Below are 26,130 nucleotides of genomic sequence, written 5' to 3'. Positions count from 1 at the left end.
TCACCATTACCTTTCAAAAGACCAGTCTCAAAGAGATTTTGCAAAATACTTATGTTTATCTGTCTTTGTACAATTGTCTAGTTCTTACCAGGGCTCCAAGGACACCATCGGTCCTTACTGAGCTGCCTGGCCTCCCCGGGACTTCTCCCCACCCCTGCCCACAAGCCCAGGACCCTATTTCAGCTCAGCCTGGGGCCATCAATCCCTACTCCAGCGACATTGCAGCTGGCCAGCCCCAGCCCTGTTGGATTTAAGTTGTTTGGATTCGCTGGGTTCATCTTAGCCTTGGCTTGCCATCTTGCCTTCATGGCATGGCTTGCCACCTTGCCACCTTGATGCTCATGGGACTGTTGATAGCATTCACCACCATTCACCACATTGCCATCACCACCCTGCAGCTGTCTGCGCTGATATGTAAAGCAGTTAACTTCTGAAAGTTGAATCTCTTTTTTCTCTTTTCTGTCTTTCCCTTCTTCCTCTTCACTTTCTCCCCCTTCCTCTTCTGAAAAAAGCACACTGAGCTTTCAGCTCTGGAAGAGTGGGACCTCTGCCCATTTTCAACCACAGACCCCTTTTGCTCGATCTCTGGAATGAACAACATTGTTTGCTTAAAAACTAAACAAATACATGTTCTTAAAATAAATGGGTAAAAAGCCTTGGGTCTTTCAAAAAGCACCTTGTAGATTAAGGCATCATGGCTAACAAGAAAAGGTATCTGTAGTCCACTTAGTTACACAAACAAGAGACAATGGTATCAACCGCTTGTATTTGGTAGTTTGCTGTATCTTTGCCATTGTGTAAAGTCCTTTAAATCGCACTGTCAAGAAAACGTGAATGCGGGACAGATATAAGTGGTCAGAAATATTCACTACCATTTCGCTTATGTGGATTTTGAGGGTCAAAGCTATGCATTTTTATCAGACTTTTTATTATCTTTCAACCCAAGTGAGGATCAGTGCCTCCAAACAGGCAAGGGACTGCATGTTGAAGTGTTTTGTTTCAAAGGAAATGCTGCTACTAGTACTACTGAGAATCCCAGCTGTTTCAGAGAGCATTCCTGATTTCAAAATTCTTCCATTTTTAGCAAAGTAATATTTTAATTCTTTAATTTTTGAACTAAAAGACAATAGGGTAGGATATATCTGTTTTTCCGGAGTTTTTGTGTGTATGTATGCCACTAATCAATTCATCTTACTGATGACCTTTACGAAGATAAAATGACAAGTTGGGTGGAGTATTTTGGAGAAGCATCCCACTAATGTTAATGCAAGTTAACATGAAGTGTTTCTGATGATCTGTGGACAAACGTTTCATCTTGGCTGTTTTAGTTCTGCCAATATCTTAAGCACTGATTCTTTCTATCCATCAACAGCTTTCCCCCTTTTTGAAGACACAAATACATGTGTACTGTAGGGGTTAATATTCACTAAAATGACATATTATCAAAACCATAAATAACAACTTCTGAAAAATTGGATAGCTAACCTTGGGGGGAGAAATCAAGTTCCACGTATTTAACTTCAGCATTGTTAGTCAGGATATTTGAAAGAAAATTAATATTTTCCCAGAGATTAAAAGAAAATCCAGTCTTTTTGAAAATCAGGGGGTTTTGTTCATTTCAGTTCTGAGGGAAATGGAAAACTGGTAGAACTGACTGGAAATGGGCACAATGAGAGCAAATTCTGAAATGCCTTTTCAGAGCAGTTTTGTTATCTTGCCATGTAGTTTCTCTGATATTCCAACAGACACTAAAGAAGACTGTTGATAATACTGAATAGTTCTAAATTATGATTTGAGGATGCTAAATTCTGACTATTTGTAACTTTGCACATGAAAAAATTTATTCATATGCTCAAATAAAAGCATCGCTCCAGTAAAGTGGCATAAGGCTTTTGTACAGAATGATGAATTATGTCCAATATTTAAAACTAATCTCTGTGGTTACTTTTGTCTCTCTTCACTCTGAAGTTCTTTTTTTTCCCCCATTTCTGTCATTTGGGGTGGAGAAAAAGACAGATATTACACTCGTGTCATGGAAAATTATTGCACGATTCAGTAACATAGTACATAAAGGAATAGTAACTGACAGATGGATAGGAATTACTGTACCAGATTAGACTAATGGTGCACATAGTTCAGTGCCTTTTGTCCTAGAAATAGACAGTTCTAGATGTCTGTTCATCTGGAACTGATGGGTTTGCACCTCAGCATTTAGTATAACTGCAGCCAGCTCTGTGACAATCTCTCTGCAGTGTCTGTCATTCAAGCAAAATACAGAACGGGCTTTTCAACAGAAACAGGCATTGTTTCACATCACCGCTGGTTCTGGGACGCCGTGAGTCTGATGCACTGTCTTTGCTTCTGGCTGCTCTTGTGTATTGCTGTCTTTGCACATCCAGTAGGAGCTCATACATCTTACCTTCAGTTTTATATCTAAGGTTCTCAGTGGTATCACTCCTCACTTTAATTAGCTAGCAGGGCATGCCAAAAGTTCTGGGCATCTAACAGGCTTCCTTCTTCGCTTCTGTGCCCTGTCATTTTTCACATCATGCATTTTGAGCTTGCTGATAAATCCCAACCTTCATCTTGGTAAAATAATGGGCTGTAGCTGCCAGTTACGTTGTGCTGCTGGAGTTTTAAAATACGTTTAAATATTTAATTAAAGAAACTGTTAATGTCTCTTGTTTTCAAAAAGATGTCTAACATGTAAAATAAAAAAAAATCAAATGGGAGGTGGCAAAAATGCAGTTGTGGCCTGTTGGACCATATATAATGTCCGTGTCAGTTGCCTCACCGGGGTCTTTTCACATAACAGTTCATAAGCACTTTTTTTTGTTGTAAGCTCAAAGAAGAGACAGCATTTTTGGAAGACTGTCTCTCTCTCATGCCTAGCTTGAGGTAAAGAATGAGGCATTCTGCAACATGTAGTTCCAAATCTGCCTTTAAATGTGTGGCGAACTGTGCTGTTGCCAACTCCGTAGGGAGAGCAAGCATGTGTGTAGGTGTGGGTGGGCGAGGGGGTGAATTTCATTTCAAGGGCTGATCTCGAAACAGTTCTACAAGCTAAGCAATGTGAGCCTAATATTTTCATTCCAAGGGGACTCGACACTGCATAGTAAAACTGCTTATTAAATTACAATAAAGAAAAAAATCAGGAGATAGACACTATTCAGCTGGCAGCATATGGAAAAAAAGGCTGAATTCTAATTATTTGAATAGCAGTGTTAGTGTTCTTTTACTATGTGAAAATAAAATTAGCTTCTCACTGATATCATTAATATATGAGATGAGGCTGAAATACAGTTTGGTTCCTAATACCCCTTCTGCCCCTTCCCCCTGCTCCCCAAAACAGAGTGAATAACCTAAAAGCCAAATGGGCTTGCATAAGGGCTTTCTGATCCAGGGAGCTGTGACAGATTTCATTGCTACAGTAGTAAAATGTAAGATGATTTATAAATTATCTTAATTTGAAGGTGAGGCATTGTGTAAACAGTAGGTATTGCATTTATTATTTTCCTAGTTAGATCAAAATGTAAAAGGACATGTCCAATATCAGTAACGCTGTTTATTACTCTAATCAGAAACAGGAAATATATTTTCAGCTGTTCTAAACCTTACATGTTCTTTTATTATGCATGAGCATCTATTACTGCTGTTCAGTCATATACGTCTCAAGGTAGTCATATTGCAATCTCCACCTTTTGAATGGCTTTCAAGTAAATAAACCAACTTTTTTGCATAAAAAGATATTCTCCAAACATAATTAAGTATTGAAATTTACATTTTTATGAACATAGCATCTTCATACATAAGATGAATCCATTGTAAAAATTTTAGAGGTTTTGCTTCACTCTGCCATTAGAGCCAGCACAAAAGAATTTTGTTTTACATTACAGCACTGAACACATTTTATGCCCCTGAACGTGAACTGCCTTGAATTTTGTTAAGACTCTGTTCTCCATCCTCATTTTCACACTCAATGAGCCACTACTGTTTCAGTCTAAAAGGGATCAGTCAGTAAAGCTGTATTATGAAACTAGTTGTAGAGTCTAATCAGATTCTTTAAAACTCATTTATATTTAGCCAGTAGTCACAAATCTAGCTGCAAATGCTGCTCGAGATGTGACCTCTTTTTCAAGTATAATTTGGGAATACATAATCAGATTTATGAAAAGGACACACTTCAAAAAATAATTTTCCTATTATGTTATAGACATTGAAAGTAAAATCTATAAATATCCAAATGCCTTTTATTTGCATGTATAGATTTGTGTTTTCCCTACAAGTAGATATTTAACATAAGACTTTTCATTAAAATTGAAAAAATAAATTATTAATAAAACTACAAATTAGAAATCTGGCTCATAGTAAATCTGTTGATTCATCAGTTTGTCTTGATAAACAAAGTCTTACAGTAACACAGCCATCTAAACTGGTAGATTTTTTCCTGTCATCTCCTGAGATCCATGATAAGGAAAGAAAACACGGAATTTTTCTTTTGCATCCTCCTTTGAATGCTGGTGCGGCACTCCAGAAAGTATACTGAGTGGACATAAAACAAAAGGCATCAAGGGGGTTTGCTTGGTAAGATGAGGTTCAGACAGTGAACTCTTGTGTTGGAACAAATGTATCATCTTCTGTATCATTTGTCAGCCAAGACTGATAAGCTGCTGATGAGGAAGGGCTTTTAGGGTTGTCAGGGCAGTATCTCTTGTGATACGGATCAGCAGGAATGTTGTTTACCTTTTTAAAAGTGCGTGTCTGGGTCCAAAGAAGGAGTTAAATGCCTACCACAATCCTGTGACTTAGGCCAGGAAAATATTGATTGTCCCCAAAACTCAGAAGCCAGGGATCGAAGGGTGGAATTACATAAGTTTGGCAATAAAATGTTTAAAAATAAAGGACTAAACTCAATGAGTAAAAAGGATAAGGCCCATAACTCTGTGGTGTGCGGAGATATTTTGGACTATACTATGCAGTTACACCCTAAAACTGTCTGTTTCTCAGAGGACGCATCCTTTTGGTTGGACAGCCCAGTGTGTAGCGTACATTTGGGGCACTGAATATCTAAATCTTCCACTGTCTCAGGAAGCTTGGACTCACATATCCCACCAAAACACCGTTGCAACCAGACCATGAGATCAAACACAAAGCGCTCTTACCCAATTTGTTCCTGGGCAAGAGACAAGAAATTAGGCTGATCTTTCCTTGGAGAATGTCCTGTCACAAATCTCCTTTGTCACCCTATTTCTTCATTCTCATAGCCAAAAGTATTTGTAATTGCTTCCCAAGTGGAAGAGCTGTTCCAGGAAGGGACCAAGGGCATCACGGCGGGCAGTGCTGGCTAGGGCAGGCTCAGAGAGGGCAGCAGGTGGGGGGTAAGGTCCTTTCCATCTCCGACGTGCCAGAGGAGTGATCTGACCACCAGGTTATTGGATTAAGAAAAGGGGGCAGGGGAAGCGCTTGGGCAAAAATACAAAATAAAGTATTACCTTTACCTTACTACTGCTAAAATCAGTAGGTGGTTCGCCACCGACTTCAACCGTAACTGAGCAAGCAAAGGCGTTAAAAAAGCAGCTGCAAAAAATGCAACATACAAAGGACATCTTGGCTACTATCATAACTATCATACAACATAAATGTTAACCATACATTTTTCATCAGTAGGTGAGACTCAGTGATGAGAAGTTAGCTTACTGGCACGTCATCACAGACACAGAGCTTTGCTTTTGAACACTTGTTGGCAGAACAAGCATCTTCTCAGTCAGTTGAAGTCAGGCCTCAACAACTTGCAGACAATTTTTTTATATGCTCAGAACAAATTAACAGAGAGTACATACTTGTGGCTTCTCTTCAATTGCCAAATGGATGTTCTAGTTCATTTCTTCTTTTGTTTCTGTCAGAAATATAATTATAATGCCGAGCAGAATCTATTACTGCTTGTTGAAAGCAACTACTGATAAAGTGAGCTCAGCTCTTCTGCCTGCCTCCTTCTACCATCTAGTGGCACCTTAAGCATACTGCGCTCTCTCTCTACTTACTTAAAGAGTTGTATGGAGAATGATAATAAATGTATACTTTTGAAAAGAGAAATGTATCTGGAGAAGAAACACTTTGTTGTGAAAAGGGAAAATAGTTTTCATACAAAAATTATTTATGGGAGACTAGACCAGGTTCAATGGTATAAATCACTGTGTCAGAAGAAAATTCTGTATAGTGTGGTCTTGTAAAGAGTAAGTCAGGTTTGTTGATTGAATTCTTACAGGGCTTTTTTTTTTGTGGTAGCACTTGGATTTTAAGTTGAAAGCTACGGAATGAAACTATTCAATATCCTAAGGAAACACCTATTAGAAACACACTTGGTTTGCTATTTACCTAGATGCTTAAAGTGCACAACAAAAATGTAAAGAGGTTATCAAGAGTAAAGAATAATAGAAAAGCTATAGTTTCCTTTCTGCTTACGTAATCTTATTAAGTGCTTTCGGTGCTCCATTTTGCAACAGAAGTTTCTATTTCATGTAAGGAAAAAGAGATTAAATGTCAATGTACTAGGAATTTCAGGCTTGAGATGTTTTCAATCAAAAGGCATGTTCTGACTAATTATATGACTCTGAACAAACTTGAATCATATAAAATGCTTTCTGTTCTTTGAACTGAGATTTTTTTTCACAAACTGCTGGTTTTGGTGAATTAGACTACAAATGAAACCAAATTTTTGTCAAATTCTGAAAAAGGTATCGTTCTTCCTTTCCACTTGCAGCAAACTGACAAGGCAAATTGACAGAAGGCAGAATGTAGTATCTCAGCATCCAGGATATCTTTTGTTTTCTTCTCTTTTAAACATTTGCTGTTCTGTATTCTGGTCATATTGATAAGTTGTCAACATATTTTCCAGGGTGGAAAAATACCCATAAGGTGGACCGCTCCTGAAGCTATAGCGTATCGGAAGTTCTCTTCAGCAAGCGATGCATGGAGCTATGGGATTGTAATGTGGGAGGTGATGTCGTATGGTGAGAGACCGTACTGGGAGATGTCCAACCAGGATGTAAGTACTGCCTAGGACTAATCTGCAAGTTGTTGAAATGTTCCTTAAATGATTGTCACTCCCTGCCCTGCTTTGCTTTCTCACTCACTTTCTAGGCTGGAACCTCAACTTACTTAAATCAGCATAACTCTATCAACTTCAATGGGATAGTTAATTTATGAAAACTGAAGACCTGGCCCTCTACAAATAAAACTTTGACTAGCTTCCTCCTATGGATTAAAGACATATTACAAAGAGTCAGAGCCAGCTTGCCAGGTTCTGATGCTGACTATATGTGGCTTTCACCCAAATCCCTGGGAATCTGCATTAGATATGCAAGTTGATGCAGTTCTCAGTCCAGCTATAAATCAAAACTTGGGGGACTACTGGAACTATTCTGATGATGAAGTTGGCCCATTATCTCCAGTACAGTCTGACAGTACCCTTCAATGGGCATACATGGTTAAATTCTAAAAGAGTTAAGCTGCCATGAGAAAAGTATTTGCCCATTCTCCTTTCTAAGAATTAAATGCATTCTGTTTTCCTTCAAAACTACGTATAGGCTTAACCAGAATGCAGGACAATAGTCCTCCCTCATTACAAAGTTACGTTTTCCTCTGACTTTTTTTTGCAAAAGTTGTGGCCAAATAAGCCTTCCCAATTAAAAAAACACATTTGCTTCTAGTAAAATTGAAGGCTTGTCCTCGAAAATGAAGCATGGAAAAGGGGGAATGCTTTTTTTCTCCACCACGATTTAAATTTTCACTAATTCTCTCATTTGATGGATCCCCATGACAGCTCAAACTGGTATACTCAGTCTTCACACCAGCCATCAATCTCTATGTCAAAATGCAGAATATCAGCCAACCCATCTTAATGTCTCTCATATATGTGCCTAGAATATCTCTGCATTGGTTCTGAGGAGTTGACAAGACTTTTCCCAGATGGCTGTTTTTATATTGTTGCTAAGTTATTCAGCTGTTCATGTCTGGTTGCTTGTTAAGGCTGATCAGTCATTTGGGGATAAGGATCTGTGAGAGATTTTCATTAAAAAAAAATAATTTCAGAGTGTTTCAGGAAGAAAAGAAAAAAAAAAACAACCAAAACCATCCAAAACAGAAAAGACTAGCAGAACTAATAAAGCCTTATTTCCTTTAGATTTGTACTCTACAGCCTCACCACTACTATAATCGTACTTCTATCCAGCACTTCTCTTGTAAGTTTAGCCTTTGGCATTAGACCACCTCTCTGGTACATCATTCTTCCCTGACAATGCCTACAGCCTCCATCCCCCCTCCACACATCTACCTGTGAGCAGCCCAGCTCCCTGCTGTGCTCCTTAATTAATACCAGGTATGGGACGATACATGCTGTGCCTGGTTTTGAGCTACGCTGCTGTTGATTGACCAGGCAGTGGTGAGTGGTTGTGCATCTGAAGAGAACAAGCAACCACTGAGCTGAGGCAGTCCTTTTTCTTCAGTGGAGACATTATTTTGGTACTGTCTGAACTATAAACACATCATGGATCTACTGTGAAATAAGCAGATAAGCCCAGTAGTTTCAATTCTGTTTCCCACAGCTAGCAATCCGTTGGAATTTGAGATGCTCTAGAGTAACTCAGATCTCCACATGTGGCTGACGCAGGACATGCAGGAGACCTGAGTTCTTCTGGAGCAACAACTGAAGGCCAAACAGGATACCTTAGGGAGTCTAAAATTAGATGTCTATGCTTAGACAACTGAATTAAAGCTACATTTTCCCTGGGGCACATTATGAAATCACCTGTGTACAGATTTCTCATATATTTAAATCTCTATGTCCTACGACCAACTTTATACCTCTGCCAGCTACCGATTCTTACAGAACTTATTTAATTTGATTCAGGAGGGCCAATGGGTTCAAAGTTAATAAAAAAGGATGAACAGGCAGACTGACTAACAATGTTAGTATCCCAGCTATTTCCTTGCCTGAACTGAGAGCCACTTATCAGCTTCTGAACTACCATAGCTCACAAACACCAATTTAAGGCAAACTGCCATTGTTTTCCTTAAAAAGCCCCACTGTAAGATGTGGTGGTTTAGGAGCTGATCGCTAAGGAGTTGGGACATCACTTCAGCCTTGCAATAACAAAGGGTGCTTTTCTTGAGCGAATCTGTTCAGAAGCAAAGCCAAACACAGCCATGGCAATATCAGCCTGTTCATCATTAGTATGCTGTTGCAAAACCTGATTGCTCTGCGTTACATAGAATGCACTTTGTATCAAAATGCACATATAGCCTCAAATCTTCTGTCTTCCCAATCTAATAGATGCAATGATTAGTTTCACTGTGAGCCTTCTTTTAAGGGGAGTTTGAACAGAACAAGAAACTGGGAAAAAGGTACTAGCAAATCACAGAACCACACAATAGCTGAGATTGAGGGACCTTTCAAGATTGTCTACTCCAGCCCCACTGCTCAAGCTGGGTCAGCTAAAGCAGTTTGCTCAGGGCTGTCTTCGATTGGGTTTTGACTGTCTCTAAGGATGGAGACTGCAACCTCTCTGGGCAACCTGTGCCAGTCACCCACACAATAGGAAAGTGTTTTATGTTTTGATGGAATTTCAAGGGTTTCAGTTTGTGCCCATTGCCTCTTGGCCACTCAACACTCTCTGAGCAGTAAGTACAATGTCCATATGTGCCTTTACAAGCAAGGCTCACTGGGCAGTTACTTTTTCCCTTCCATCCCCATCAGCACTGCCTGCTTGAGGGACTGTGCTAATCATAAATGCAGCAATGGCTCACAGTCCTTTCTGCTGTTGCCCCTGTCATTTGCCACTGGCACATCCTCTGAGCGTATCGTGGGCAATAGTGTTTTGCCTGGCTTTCCTCACCATATATTTGGTATTTTGCTTCTGTCTGCAGCACCTCATTCATGGCTTATTTTTTTAGAGGTTAAAGAAGCCACAAAGCCAGAGATACTTCTGAACAAAGTCAGTCCTACCATGGTGCCTGGCTTCTGTGCAGTGCCAGTGCTTCCAACCACAATGTCACCTCCGTAACTCTGCCTCTGCCCCTCATTTTGCCACTCTGCTTATCTAGCTGCAGGTGATGGGCAGCTGATAGTGACTGCAGCTCAAGGAGGTGGGGGGAAGAGGATGCTTTTTTGCTCTATCATTGTGTCCCACTGTCATGCGATCTTGTGCTACCACATGGGGAATTCCAGTCTCTATTCCAGTTGTGAGTGATTTCATTTGCTGTTGGGTTAACTCTCTATGAGGAACCCAACTGCCATCATCTCTTTTACATCTCCTGTAATCACAATCCTTCTCCTCACACGAGCTCCGTTACCAGCCCAGCTCTTGACTCTCCCACTGCTGTTTCCGCTAACTGGGAATGGGGGGAGAGAGACTTTCTATCGAGTCCGTTCAGCCCCACTATTCACCTCCTGATAAGAGGGTTTGAATGACTGGTAGGACCCTCACATAGAGCCCAAGTCGCCAGGTGAGAGTAGTGCGCAACCCAGACCTTCATTCCAGCTGCCTCTCCCTTTCTTTGAGGCTGGCTTCAGCCTCTCCTCTTCCCCTCTACCACAACCTACGATGCATCTATTCAAGGCCATGCCAGCAGTGAGAATTCATAAAGCAATGCCTTCATTTAGAGTATATTAAAGATTCTGCTACAGCATGGGGATAGCAACATTTAATTACTCCTACATCCAAAATAGAAGTATCTGTTAATACAGAATAACGATGAGGGCCCTATGGATGCTGCTTATGCTAATGACACTGACTCCTGGGGGCTTTCCCTGCAGTTCAGCAACGCACAGCACAAAGGACTCCTTTTCTCCGGAGCCCTCCCCACAGGCTTTCAGTGCCAAATGTTAACAGTGAGTACCTGTGACCTTCCAAATACATTTAGCAACTCTAAATGTCATTGGGAAATTTCAAGTTATTAGACATATTGTAAAGCTTACTTTGCTGGATATTGGGACATATGTTTTAGTACCATAAATTGCCCTGAATTCACATGAACTTATTTTGCAGAAATAATAGGACTTTCCCAAAGGTCAGTGATACTGTACATATGGCAGGGAAAGTAACAGAGAGGGGCATGCACCAAACAGATTCATAAAAGACACATTATGCAAACAACTGTTGATAAGGTCTTGCATAAGTATAGTGAGAGGTTCTGCTACAACAAAATATCTGGCAACATTAGCATCACAACACTTACTGTGTTTTGATCATAATAAAATTCTTCTCTAGTTAGCAATAAAATATTTCTTGAATTGGGTGCGTTTTTGTAAAGTACCAAAAGTTTTCCAAGTATAAACTCCACAGGGCCAGGTCTGTTTTTTCACATTCCATCTTACAAATAGTTTTTCTAATTAAACAACTTTGGGAAATTAATTCACTTTTTTAGATCATGGCTAAGTAAGTGATGTTTTGAGCGGCTGCCAGTTAAATGTTCATTTCTTAACGTGCATAACATAGAAGCCAATGCTATGCCTACCCCTACCCAAAGGGAGGCAATGCGAGGGGAAGCGAGTTCAGCGCTGCCTGACACGGTGCCTATTTGCCATGTGAACACATCTTCAGTCAGATGAACAGCGAAGCTAAACTAAGTCTACCAAGGGTCTCTTGTCTGACCCCTCAGTCACGGTAATCAAATCACGAGGAGCCAGCACAGGTAGCACAGAGTCTGAGCTGATGCAAAGTGTTAAACTGATACCTACCACCTAAATAAACGTAGCCTGATTTTCAGAGACTACAGCTATTGACAAGTACTCATCAGGTCAGCGCAAGCCAGAGAGACTCAACACCTCTGCAAACCTAGCATCTTATATTTATACTCCTAAGCAGGGATTTGGAAGCTGAACTTAAGATAACTGAGTTTGAAAATGCCTCTCATAATTTTTTTAATACTGTACATGGTATAATGTAGAGGCTTTGAGAAATGTTCTTGTTTAAGTAAATAACCATTTTATTATTGTGGTAAGTCACTTCCGACCTCTGTTGGTGCTGATTAATGCACTTCTTACATGTGTGGCAGGCACCAGAGGTGTCCATTAATTAGGGCTACTGCACAGTCTGTCATGTCTTATTGCTTAATTAATAAACATTAGCTAAGATATTGAACTTTCCAAGGAAACTAGCGTACTGATGAACAGATTGTGCTAAGAGCCTGGCTTGCTAATGCTCATATGAGGAAAGGAAGATTTATATTCCATGCATTTGGTTTGTAGAACAGCTGTGAGTGAAGTCTACTGGGACACCTGTTAGAGGCCACTGTATAAATTAATGCATGTTGCAGAAATACAGTATTTTTAAAAAAAAAAAATATTATTTAATGGATTTTAATCAATATGCAAGAAAACTACTGTAGCAAACAGAATAAAAGTTCTTATGCTTATTAAAGTTTCTTGTAATAGTAAAAATAACTTACCCTAATGTAGTTCTTTCAACCCATAGATATCAAAACACTTGGCAGGCACCTGAGATTGGCTCCATACCATGAGGCATGAGCAGCTGCCTCTCCCTCCTGGTAGATTTTTCAGATGTCAGCAGGACATAGGGACAACTTCCCTCTGGACTTTCTTCTGTCTCAGTCTCATTAAAAAATCTGTCAGTTAGCTTTTGAAAGCAAAAATCTACGTTACTGTTAATAATGAAACTATCAGAAAGATTACAGCTTAATTTTCAGATGCCATTTTTGCCAATTTCAAATTATTTTGAAATTAAACATGCCCAAATTTTATGTAGAAGTCCATAAAATATTTTTCAGATAATTTTTGTATCATAATTAATATTTAATATTAACTCTATCTTCAACCTTTACAGCTATGTCTAACATCAAACAAAAATGATAAAATGTATTTAATAGGTTCCAGTGTTTAATATCATCTGTGTACAAAAATATATGAAAAGAATGGACCCCTTTATAAACATAAAAGCCTAAGCATTAAAAAGCATGGAAATAATTATCTATGTTAACTGAAAAAAATACTCCCTTTCCTTTATAGTTTATATTCTCACCTGCAAAAAAGCATTACTTGTAAAAATACACCTGCCCATTTTGTTCACCTTAATGCTGACCCACAAACCTTCTAAGGAGTTTTAAACATACTTAACACTGAAAAGAAGCCTACAGCCTCTTTCTCAGTGTTTTTTATGGCAGCACAGAATATTTGCATGTTTTGCATGATTTGAACCCATCAACTGTTCATCACAAAGCCAGAACTAGACAGCAGTAATCAACCTTTTTGTTAGCAGACTCAGGGCTTCGTACGTATCGAAACTAAGCTAATGTTCCTATTCTTTCAGATTGAAATAGATGGGACATTGATTTGCCAATGTGGAAACAGTTACAACAATTGCTAGAGCTGTTGCTATATCCTTCTTGTAGACCCTTTCACGATTAATGTGGTGCTTCTTCCACCTTAAACATTTAAAATATGTCAACATATATAATCTTTACATATTGTATAATATATAATTTTATATTACCAAGAAAAATCTAATATTTCTTCCCTTTTAGATATACAGATATTGAATTCCTCTGTTCAGAGAGAAGTGCTGTGCAAGTAGCAAAGCAAGAGCTAAAATAAATAAATAGTGAACTAAAATGGTCTAATTCTTCCTTTGAGACTTGATTCCCATTGCAGTCTTAGACACTTATGACATCTTTACTCTTGCTTCTTAGATTCTAAAAATAATACTTGCTTCACAAGGGATACTAACGAGGCAGTGTTTGCTGTTTATTTTTATAATGTGCTGGTATTAACGAGAAATTATAATTATCCCAGTACCAGCTGGCATTTCTCTTCATCAAATGTTCCTTTTGAACAAGAGAGGAAACAAAATGCACTGTAACTTCGTTTTCTAAGATATGGTAAAATAGAGTGTGTCAGAGAAAATGTAACATCTGGAAAACTGTGGTTGCTTTTGGATTTTTCCTGAATAAATTATTTCAGAAAAAAGTCATCAGCTCTCTATTGTTGTTGAGCAAATTCTCTATGTTTCATAAAAGCTTTTCCTTCGCTTTATAAACAACATAAATTTCAGAAATTAATAATTTGCAAGAGGTACAGTTAAATGTAAAAACTATGATATCTGCATTTCTGGGCTGCTAAAGATTGCCTCTTCAATGATAAGTATCAACTAAGCTATACCCCACACTGTAACAAGTGCCTATGTTTTATGAAGCTACTTTTGACAGACTGCTTGAGATACCTGTTTTTGACAGTTTTGTGAATAAAATTTCATGCATGTGGAGTTGAATTTCACCCATCCTGAGTCTGCAACAGGAGCAATGTGGGGGCACATTCATCGTTAGAAGGCAAGGCTTTGGAGGAGATATTTCTGTCAGCCTGAGGGTATTTTTTCCTATAGCAGTGTCGTGGTTTAAGCCCAGCTGGCAACTAAGCACCACACAGCCGCTCACTCACTCCCCCCAGGTGGGGTGGGGGAGAGAACCAGAAGAGTAAAAGTGAGAAAACTCGTGGGCTGAGATAAAAACAGTTTAATAGGTAGAGCAAAAGAACACTGCGCGGAGAAGCAAAGCAAAAGAAGGAATTAATTCACCACTTCCCGTCGGCAGGCAGGTGTTCAGCTATCTGCAGGGAAGCAGGGCTCTATCACGCGTAGCGGTTGCTCGGGAAGACAAACGCCATTACTCCGAATGTCCCCCACCTTTCTTCTTCCTCCCCCGGCTTTATATACTGAGCATGATGTCATATGGTATGGAATATCCCTTTGGTCAGTTGGGGTCAGCTGTCCCGACTGTGTTCCCTCCCAACTTCCCGTGCACCCCCAGCCTACTCGCTGGTGGGGTGGGGTGAGGAGCAGAAAAGGCCTTGGTGCTGTGTGAGCCCTGCTCAGCAGTAACTAAAACATTCCTGCTTTATCAACATTGTTTCCAGCCCAAATCCAAAACACAGCCCCATACTAGCTGCTATGAAGAAAGTTAACCCCATCCCAGCCAAAACCAGCACAAGCAGCCATTTCGGCAGCCCGGATTTTGGACCCCTGAAGTAAATCCCAGGGAGATAAACAAGTAGCCAGAAAGGCAGGTGGAAGGATTATCACATTGACATACAATTTACTGCTAGATATCACCTCTGTATGTGTGTGGCCAGTCCTGTCTGCAGGTATGTGATCTGTCAATACTCACAGGTGCATAACATTCAGAGATCTCTACAGCAAATAATGCTGCCTTTGGAGTAGCCTCTACTTCCCAGCGCTGTTGCCGATGGGTCTGAAACTTACCCCGTGCAAACCCAATTCCCTGCCATGTTGCAAACACTTGTTTTTCATGCATAGGTCTTTCTGCCAGGATACAAGAGGGTTATACACTGTAGGACCGAGTCACCTCATTTTATAAAACTCAGACACCCAGCTGTGTACAGCTACAAGTGTCTTATTCCATTCTTTACCATGCCATGAAGGGGAGCTCAGGTCCTAATGTAGCTTCATTACTCCTATTTATTTGCAAAATGCTTGCAGCATAAGCATTAGGCATTGCTAAACGGAGCCAAAAACATTAATTCAGAACTCAAAAAGAGAACGAGGATATATTCCAGGATAATAAGACTGAATATATTGAAGCTACAGCTAGTGCTATGAAACATTGATTTGCTGTAAAGAGTTTAATGTACCCCCTTCCAGCTGTATTAATATGTCTGCAGCATGTACGTACATCTGTGTGGAAATGATAAATGTGTCCTCAAAGCAGAGTGGGTATAAATGCAGTAGGTATGTTTCTCATAGGTGTGATGTCTTATTATAACTATTGTGTACAATCATTTGTAATTTAGAGAACATTTAACATTGGTTTGATTTTTATGTGGAATGGTTATGTGTGTGTGGTAGGGTTGGTCTTTTTCCCAGCTTTGTTTTTGATCAACCACTTATTGTCTTTCCATTCTTTTACACACAAGAAATCCTGACTATGTCATTTCTGTCATCATCTCTACTGCTACCAGTACTCATTGCAGAACCTAGTAACCTTTCCTCTTGTTTTTTAAATCTTACATAGAATGAATCCAGCCAGCTTTTCATGGACCTTACCTACTTTTGCTACCTCCTATCATGCAGGGCTGCTAATGTCCTTTTCAGGCAATGTTTTTTGTTACCAATGTTATAAAAGCAAGCCTCCCTTCAACTCTGATCAAATGTAATTTTTCATACACGTGATTTATCTGTGACATCAAATCGGTTTCTTTCCAAATCCTGACCAAACACATTTTCCACGTGTGCTGAATCTGAAAGTTTTACTCACTTTTGGGTATATAGTAACACCATATTTTATTAACTTTTGTTTAGTCATAAAACAGCTTGGACATCCAGGTTCCTGAGAGAGGCTGTGCAAAATAATGTTGTGCTTCACTGTAACTCAGTGTGTGGGACATTGCCTGAATTAATCATACTCTAACAATCAGCAGAAACATATTATCACCAAGTAAAATTGCCAGATGCTGCAACGTGCATTTGTAGTGTTTGATTGTATCGTGACCGCCACACACTTACACTTCGTCAGGATGCAAATATTAGAGCATCCCAGTACGCCAGTGGCCATACAAGGTTAGTTCGTGGCCTTGTGACCCCATTCAGTGCAACATCAACCTGAAGCGGATGAAAAAGATATCAATACTGGTTAGTTCTTTCTTCTTCTCCTCCTTGCTTGGCTGTTTCAAGAGGATGGCCAGAGAGCCAAAAAAAGTGCCTACTGTGTTTCATATGCCTACAAAATACTTCGCATCTCCTCTGGTCACGTTCCTGCTAGACCCGATTCCCTGAGTGAAGCCCCAGGAATGCTAAAGTGAGGGTGGCTGTGCCATTAATTGTTATCACCAGTTTCCAATTGTCAACTTTACACTGTCCTTTCAGCATTTAACTCTAATGCGCAGTAATCATATGCATTGCATTTCTTTAGGTTATACTGTCTATTGAGGAAGGTTACAGGCTTCCAGCTCCCATGGGCTGCCCAGCTTCTCTTCACCAACTAATGCTTCACTGCTGGCAAAAGGAGAGGAACCACCGTCCAAAATTTAGTGACATTGTCAGCTTCCTAGACAAACTGATCCGCAATCCGAGCACCCTTCATACCCTAGTGGAGGACGTACTTGTGTAAGACTCTTTTCGGTACTTTTTTCTTGTATAACACATGGTGGCTATCATTAGATGTTTTAGGGCATTAAGTAAGAGGTGGGGGAGCAGCAAAGTTCTTCATTCACAAAGTTATGGGGGCTCAAATAACTTTGAGCTCTTTTTAAGGTTCGCTTTATTGTTAATACACTGTTGTATAAGGTCTTCTTTCCTCAAGCCATGCAGATTGTATTAGGAATTTTTCTTTTTTTTTTTTGTCTGAGCTCTGTTTGCGCACCATCTATCCTTAATCTTTGTGAATCTCTTTGTTAATTTTTTTTTTTTTTTGGTGCTTCTCCTATGTGCTTGTTTTCTCATTGTAATCTTTTTCTCTATTCAACAGCCTGTCTCTCCATCTGACAGTGCTCAAGCAATTTCTGAGCTGCCTTGGAGTAATTTCCTGCAGAAAGAAGTTGTGTCTTTGCTTGCTAAATCTTTATTTATCTGCAGAAGAATGGCAACAGTGACCTAATAAAAGATTATGCTACACAAATTCTTGAGGGTGTTGCCCAAAGTTTTTTCCATTAATAATATTACAGAAATGAATGCAGCCACAGGAGAAGCAAGGCTGTGGTGGAAGAAATTGTCAATTTTTGTAGGCTTACTGATCCAAGCTGTTCCGGGATATGAGCTGAAATCAGTGAAGGTCCAGGTGGCCTCAGTCTCTTCATTACCTGAAATTCACCTTAAGATAAAGGTGCTTTCATGGAGACTCCCCTGGGTTTATAAGGGGTTCTCAATGCCTGGGTGGATCTTGCTGAGAACCTCCATGGGTTAAGAGGTTTTTTTTATATGGTTTGGAGAAGGGCTGAGCAACAGGGCAAAAACTGAGGCTGGTATCTTGCTGTAGGAAAGGCTGAATGGAGAGGTTACTAGGAAAACCTACAGTTAGGGCTACAGCTATTTCATCTACCACAAACTAGTGGGACTTGTGGGATTTAATGCCCATGCACTAGAGTTAGTGGCCTCTATGTGTATGTGCATATAAATACATATAAGACTTGCTACTTTTACCTGGGTCACTTTATTTAGCATCAGAGTAATGCATTTTTATCTATTCTTATTTTGAAACATTACCTAAGGTCTAAAAACTTATGCCTGTTTTCTTGCAGTTGAGCTCTTATTGAGCTCACCTGCTTGGGAAAGTTTTTCCATTCATTTGGGAATGCTTGATGCAGTCAGTCTGAATAATTACTGTGTTACTGTTAACTTACGAGGTCAGCAGTTACTCTACAGAATTGTACAATCATAGAGTAATTCACGTTGGAGGGGACCTTAGTAGGTCTTTAACTGAGGTTTGTACTTAACAGTGTTCGCCTGTCCTTCAGTTTCTCTCCATATCATTTTGATAATATGAACGAAAATCAGTGTGTTTAATGTATTTGAATATGTGTGGTTGAAGCTTGGTATATTAAGATACTAGGGTTTGTTGCTTCCTACATTCTACATAAGTCATGTTCCATCAGTTAATGTTGGCTGTCTTTTGCTGTCTAAATTTTCATTTTAAATAAATTACATCTTTCTCCTAAAGGCTATCATAAAGCTTCTATAAACAGCAGTGTGCTTTTTCTGCATTCCGTTCCTACAGTTTTTCTACACAAAATGTACAAAGTCAATGGAAGTTGTGAGTCCCCACCAGTGTGGTACACAACAGGAGACTGGAAATATATGCCCCAAAATCGGAATCTTTTTTTTTTCCACCTTTCTGTTTCAGTTGCAATAATATTAGGGGAAAGAACTGAAACAGAAATGTGTCTAAATTAGCTTCTTCTTTTTTATTTGCTACTCTATATAATTCTATGTAAAAGCAAAGATATAAATGTATTCTTTTTGCTTCTTTCAGGGTTAGTTTTAGGTTTTGAACACTGTAATCAAAGTGTTCCCATTGCATAATGGTATAGCAATAAGAAGCCATTCGGGGTTTTTTTGTAGCTAAATGTAAAAATCATCTCTCAGTGTTTTAATATTTTTAAATTGTATCTCATGTTAAATTTTGTTTTTCCTCTACTTGGACTACTGTATTTACTAATTATTACCATCCTGAACACAGGAAATCTGTAAAGAAATGCTCTGTGGGAGCAAAAATAAGAGCAGTGGGAGAGGTCTGTTGCTCAGTTTGTTACTGAGCTGCAGTGCTTTAAAAAAAATGTCTTGTTTAAGTAGTGCAGCTTGGCAGACTGACATGATTTGTAAGTTTTAGACAATGGGTTAAAGAGATCCGCAGTTAAGATCTGACCTTTACAGCTAACGCTCCTCTCTCATTCTTTCTTCCTTTTCATAAAAACAATGCCTACCAGCGTAAATCAAGTGTCATATTTTGTACCACTTTGGTAACCTTTGCATTTTGTTTTTACAGAATGCCAGATTCACCTGGTGAAGTTGCAGAATATCCTTTGTTTGTTTCAGTCAGTGACTGGCTGGACTCCATAAAAATGGGTCAGTATAAAAATAACTTCATGGCAGCAGGTTTCACAACTTTGGATATGGTTTCAAGAATGAGTATTGAGTAAGTATGTAATCTATTATCCCTACAGTGACTAATCAATCTGAATTTCTTTGGATGCTGCAGTGATGTAATTATCGTGATGTATGGAACAGTGCTTTCATTTCCTTTCCTACCTAAGCTAATAAAAGACAAATACAGGTTTTTATCAAAACGATGCAGGAGAAAGATGTGATTAAGAGACCCGGGACTGACAGTTTCATTCTGTGACCATACCAAATGCTGCCAAAGGTCAGGCAGAGAACATCCTTAAATTTTTCTTGGGGAACCAGTTTTGATCTAGACCACTGAAATCGGTGGCAAAAATCTTTTATTTTGCTGTGAAGATCATCAAGCCCATGTCAGTCCTCATGTGGAAGTTGTTCCACACCTTGCTGCCCTTCAACCATCTCTGACTCCCCTCTATCATTTTTGAACTGAAAACATGCACGCAGTATATAAGGGTTTGGGCAAACTATGGATTAATACGGTAGCATAATGATATGATCTCTATTCCCTTCCCATTAATTCCTAATCTTTTATTTGATGCTGAGACTATATGTATTAATAATGCTAATGGTCAGTTAAGACTCAGTAATTTGGCCAGTGGCTGGTCTTTCAGTGCTCTTTTATATCCAAATCATCATTAGACTTAACAGACACTCTGGCAGGCTTCTTGTACCCCAGTGAGCTTGCAAAAAGTTTTATTATGACATTTATTATTAGGTGTCTTTTTCTGGTTGTTCCTCAAGTTCTTTTTTAGCTTGCCTTACTGTGCTTTTACAGATAATCTGCCTAAGGTTATCATCCTTTCTACTTTCTTTCTTTAGATACCACTTCAGCTTTTTGAAAGATTCCTTCTTTCTTCAAATAACCTCCATTACCCTAGGCCTGCTGCTTTCTTTCTCAGTTTTATCAGGCCTTCCTTGATAAGCGCTATGCATTGTTCCTGCATTTCTAATACCACTCCCCCCTGTAAAGCTTTATTCTTTTAACTGACTCTTTTTAGCTTCTAAGATGCCTAATATTTTTGCATAGTCCCTGCTGACCTTAAGTGTTGTGTATCATCCCTCATGTGGATGTTAAGCCCAAGTACATAATACTGCTGTTCTCCAGTGGCTCTACATCTGGAGGATAGAGAGTCGGGTATCTTGAACTGCAAAACTGAAACTCATAAAGGTCATGCCTCATCCCATGAGCTCCTTTACTAGCTGTATCATCAAACAATTTTTGAGGGTATCTAAACAGGCACTGTCTATGCTATGTCCCAGCGTGGGATTTGCACAATTGACAGGGCATATCTGAAGTTTCCTGCCATTGCCACCTCTGTGATCTTTCTCAGCATATTGCAGTTGGTGATGTTGAGAGAACAACACAACTAGTGGACTGTGCTGGATGCTGAGGGCTGTTGTCTTCATTCCTGCCAAAGAGTCAGGCTCTGTGGGTGAGCTACCCCCTCTGAGGTGCAGGTCTAGACGAGATGAAGGGAAACTGGGAGGGAAATCTGGGTCGAGCTGGAAGATTCTCTGCTATTCTGATCTTTAGACCACCTCTTACCACCATTGCCCAAATCATCAGAAGCACAGCCTCTGTTGTTTCAGCCTCAGGACTGCAAAAGTGAATCAGCCCTGTTCCTTTGCAAGTAAAAGTGGGAAACATTTGCTACTAACACATTACTAAAAATGGGCTATTAGAACCCACCTCTTGGGTTCTTCCTCAAGATGTGGAAAAATTACTTGACCATTAGTATCACAACAGATACCAGTGCTCTAACTACAAGATGATTTTTTTTTTTTCTTAAATGGCTGTCTTTAAATAAATTTGGAATTGACAGGTGCAGAAAACTTGAATACTTGCAGCATTCTTATATGTCCCAGACAGGAAAGTAAACTGTCCTGAAGTAGAGCAATTCATCATATATTTATAGTCTTTTGTATGCAAGAGGCTTTACTATACTTGCATCCAAGATGAAACTTTTTATCTTTCAGTGACATTAGAAGAATTGGAGTTGTACTCATTGGACACCAGAGACGAATAGTCAGCAGTTTACAGACTTTGCGGTTACACATGATGCACATACAGGAGAAAGGATTTCACGTATGAAAGTACTAGAATCAACTGTGTTTTGTGCCTCAGCATTTCTAAAACGGAAAAATATTCTCATTCTTCCCTTCTGCTCTTCCCAACTTCAAGAACTGCAGTCTCCTGTTCAGATTATGAAAGTACTTCTATGTTAATGCTTCCAAACTGGAATTTTTAATCACACTGCATAGCTCCTCCGCCAGTTATCTGTCGGTAAAATCCTGGCCTACTGCAAGACTCTCGCTACACATTGATGAATAACTCAGCATGGATGTGTAACTTTGTATAACAGTACTTGGGAAACTTTCATGAACTTACTTGAAAGTAGTAATCTCTTTGGCCTGGTGTGGCTTCTTTATCGATGTATTTAGAGTTTGCTGGTAGATCAAACAGTATTTGACTTCTTTCATGTTCTGTGACCATGTAACTTCCAATACCAAATGTGCAATCAAGAAGTTTAACATAAATATTTATTTTATCTCTTAATTAAATCCAATGTATGGGTCCCATCATTATATTACTTTATAATGGTTTCAACGCTGGTAAGCCGGTGCCTCAAAACATTAGTACTGTTTGCAGAAATGACTGAAGATTTTATGTAGTGAGTTTTCGTTGTGTGAATAATTGGGAGGATAGTGAGAGAAATCTGTTCGAAATCTTAAGGTCCTTGATTTTGAATTACTTTAGCACTCGACACTTTTTATGCTTTAAATTTTAGATTAGGTTGGAAAACGTGTTCATCCTTGGGATTCTTCACCACCCTAGACCTTCTTCTTTTTTTTTTTTTTTTAATATTCAGCATTTGCTTCTACTACGTGGCAAACATTCACTGGAAAACTGATTGTAATGTTGCCATAACCACATGTAAAACATGGTTGTCAGCTGTATCGTGGCCACATAGACTTCAGAAAGCTTTCTGTTCCAAAAATGCAGGCCTCTGCTGGTTGAACTAAGCATAATTTCCACCAGTGGTAGTAGACCTTAGAGGGCCAGCCATCAGTGGGGTGATGTGCTTATTCCCGTGGGAGCAGGCTGGCCATATCATCCTCCAGTTGAGGGCAGTGGTACAACCACCAACTAATGCTGGAAGTTACATGCTGCGGTATTCAGTTATCTTGTACATAGGCAGAAAAGGAGATGTAGGACAGCAGTGTAATAATATGTTGCCTTGAGTCTACTTCTAACTGCTTTTGGAAGTAAAAAGCAGACTGCTGAAATGGAGCTCTGGTTACAATGGGCTAGATCTTCATTTAGTACAGATATCTAAATGACATCAAAGACAATTACCTTTAGAACTTTTCAATAGCCATATTTACATGCAAGAAAATGGCTGCAAAGGCCTAACATAATATTTGTACCTCTCCGAGACTTACAGCTTTCATGTTTTATTCAGACAACTTACACAGACGTGCTGGGCTACGTTTCTAAACTTTTCCATGGGACATGCGCTACTGGGAACAGGGGAGCGAGCGCATGTCTGCATGCTGTAGAAGTCACGCGCAGATCTACATGCATGTCACGTGTAAACTGGGTGCAGATGCTTTTGTTGATTTATACATAGTTTGGAGGATGTTTTTGGGTTACATGGCATTCCAATATACTCAAACATTACAACTCTTCTGTTAAAACGTGCATTTGGGTAATTAGTATAATATATGTGTATATCAAAATGAATTAACTACTTTATGTAATCATAATGATATTTACTGCTTAATTTACAGCTTGTAAATCAAAATGTACTTCCTAACTCTTGGAAAAGGCTGCCGTTGTATACCGGTGGCAAAGAAGGAAAAACAGACAGCAACTCAAAAAAGATTATGCTTCCAACCAGTTCACAGAGTAAGACACGCTAGGCCTGATTCACTGTTGTCACTTTATGTTAGAATATGTGCACTAACAGTAGTGCACTAAGTAATTTTTCCTTTCTTTCATTAACTGAGGAACGAGATTTCTAAAGATCAGGATTCACCAGTGTTCTACAACGCCAATTTGATGAGTTTGTTTAAAGGAGGGCAGCTCCAGTCCTATTCTAGCTACAAAGGTAATTTTGTCAGCATGAGTAGTCCTGCTGAACTCAGTAGGACTGTACAAGCACATGCATTGCACAGGATCACAGGCCTTTAGTGGGAAAAAAGCATTTGTTCTTTGCTGTGACTGTCACTTCAAAAATTCTGCCCCAATTCTACATCTGAATAATTTTTTGGTAAAAGTTATCTTATGGAAAGAAAATCATACTTACCTGAAGCCTTTTTAAAAATACTATAATCACAGAGTAATTTAAAAGTTGATTTTCCTTTGTCATTTTGTTATGTTTTGCCTGTCATTGCTTCCGTGGCCAACAACGTGACATCTGTGGAAGGAGCCTCTCTCACAATTAAATACGTTACCGAGGAGGTATGAGTCTGTTATTTGTTAATGGGGTTTCAAAATTACTCATAACTAATCCAAACCATGTATGTGCACTTTTAAATTCTCATTTGCACATTTATTCATTCCTGGTAGTGTGGATGCCAAGTTGTATGTTACATACACACAACCTGGATATATTTCATCGAAATTAATTTCCAAATTTATCACACTACTAAAAATATATTTTCAATAGAAAAAATATAACAATATTAAAACATTTATTAATCAGATATATTTTTTTATATAAACAAGAGTTTGGGTAACCAGAAAGGAAAGAACAAGGGATTCTTTGGGTGAGGACATTTATTAAAAACATTATAAATGCAGGATTTTGTGGGTTTATATGGCTTGCTTTTTGTTGTTGTTGTGGTACAGTATGGCACTTTCATAATAGTTATCTTGATCAATTTTACATTTTCCCCATTTTGGACACATTTTATTTGCTCTTGCTCCAAGTCCAATACTACTGTTGGGGGGGGGAGGGGTTCCTAATTTTTTTCATTTAAAAACAAACAAAAAACCAACAGGTGTTACTTTTCAAATGTGAGCTTAATTCTGTGCAGGCCACAAATGTGTAAGTGAAATTAGAGTAACTTTCTTTGTTACAGGGGATACTTCCTTCAGGTGAAAATTAGCTCTGTTTAGTTACCCTGCATATTGCAGTGTGCGTTTAGAATTTACATTTAACAAATTTAAGTAAATCTAGTAGGCTTTTTTTCAGAATCTGGCACACATTGCAGAGTGCTTCTTGACTAAAAGTACTCATTGAAAGTTCACAAAATAAAATGTGCATGACATGCAAGCCAAAAAAAAAAAAAGTATTAAAATGTGGACGTAAGGAAATAGTTCTAAGTTATTTACAAGTAATATCCATGTGTCGTTTTTTCTCACAGATCTGATTGTCACTATTCTAGAATAAAATCCACCCATCTATACTGTTACCACTACTTGTGTATCACTTAAGCTGCCAAAACATAGCTTAAGTGAGGGCCTTGCCTGCTGAGCAGGACCAGGTTAGTGTCTCTTGGTCGACAAGTGCACTGCCCCAGCTGTCCATCATGTGCCAACCGCAATGCCTCCAAAGTTGACTGACAAGTAACTTAGATGTCCGTGCAGCCAAGTGGGGTGATCATCTAACATGGAAACCATATCAATCATCCTTACTCAGGTTCTCCCCACTTGTCAATCAGAGCCCTGAGACCTATTGGGAGGAATTCTTCTCACCTAATTTTGGAGGTCTGTATTTGAGCTAGTCATCCGAGGTTCCCTTTTAATCAAAGAAGAGAAGTGGGCCATTGTAGGATGTGAGTCATCTGACAAATGTAATTATTTACTTCTGGGTTAGATAAATTGTGCCAAAGAAGCACCTGTTTCTCTGCATTCAAAGAAATCAAAATGACTGGCTCATATCCAGGCATCTGTGGTTGGTCAGATGAATCTCATGCATTGATTGTATCCAGTCCTTATGCTGAACTTGTGAAAAAGAGAGAATTTTGTTCGTACTGCTGGTGTTAAAATTGAACAAGTAATAGCAGAAGGTTTAGTAGATTTTGTTCATGAGTTGTTTGCACATTGTAATTACTGAAAAGCAATGGGACTTTATGAGGTGAAAGGAAGAGAACTGAGCTATGTAATTTAATTTTTTTTTTAACAAAAGTTACCCTTTTTCTTTCCCATGAATGTAAATTCAGTGTCTGTCCAATAAAAGCTTGGATACCTGCTATGCTTTAAGACATCAGCCAAGACTTTTCAGCATAAGGCAATCCTTTAATTGCAAATAGTGCACTCAACAATAAATTCAAATAAATTAGTTGCTCTGGACAAAGCATTCTGTGTCCAAAATTGTATTAGGTATTAGCTGGATTATTCTGACACGGAACTCACAGACTGCAGAACTTTGATTTTTCTGTAATTTAAGACTGACTACCCATTTTCCATTTTTTATATGATGACCCTAGTACTGGGCTCCATTAATTTCTTTTTCAATACAGATTCATACAGGATCCAAAG

At 39.0% G+C, this 26,130-nt stretch overlaps 1 protein-coding gene across 3 annotated transcripts in view; it reads left to right on the top strand.

The window, feature by feature from the left end:
- The window catches only part of EPHA6 (EPH receptor A6), a 519,060-nt gene extending 497,328 nt beyond the window's left edge, over window positions 1–21,732 (top strand). For all 3 annotated transcript variants that reach the window (XM_059816426.1, XM_059816418.1, XM_059816431.1), the window contains 4 exons: window positions 6,896–7,045; window positions 16,936–17,129; window positions 19,504–19,653; window positions 21,618–21,732. In XM_059816426.1, the coding sequence (XP_059672409.1) occupies window positions 6,896–7,045; window positions 16,936–17,129; window positions 19,504–19,653; window positions 21,618–21,732 (609 nt within the window). The remainder of the gene's footprint in view (window positions 1–6,895; window positions 7,046–16,935; window positions 17,130–19,503; window positions 19,654–21,617) is intronic.
- Window positions 21,733–26,130: the final 4,398 nt, after the last annotated feature.

The sequence above is a fragment of the Gavia stellata genome, chromosome 1 (genome assembly GCF_030936135.1).
Source record: "Gavia stellata isolate bGavSte3 chromosome 1, bGavSte3.hap2, whole genome shotgun sequence".
Lineage (NCBI taxonomy): Eukaryota > Metazoa > Chordata > Aves > Gaviiformes > Gaviidae > Gavia > Gavia stellata.
This window is presented reverse-complemented; position numbering and strand designations above follow the sequence as displayed.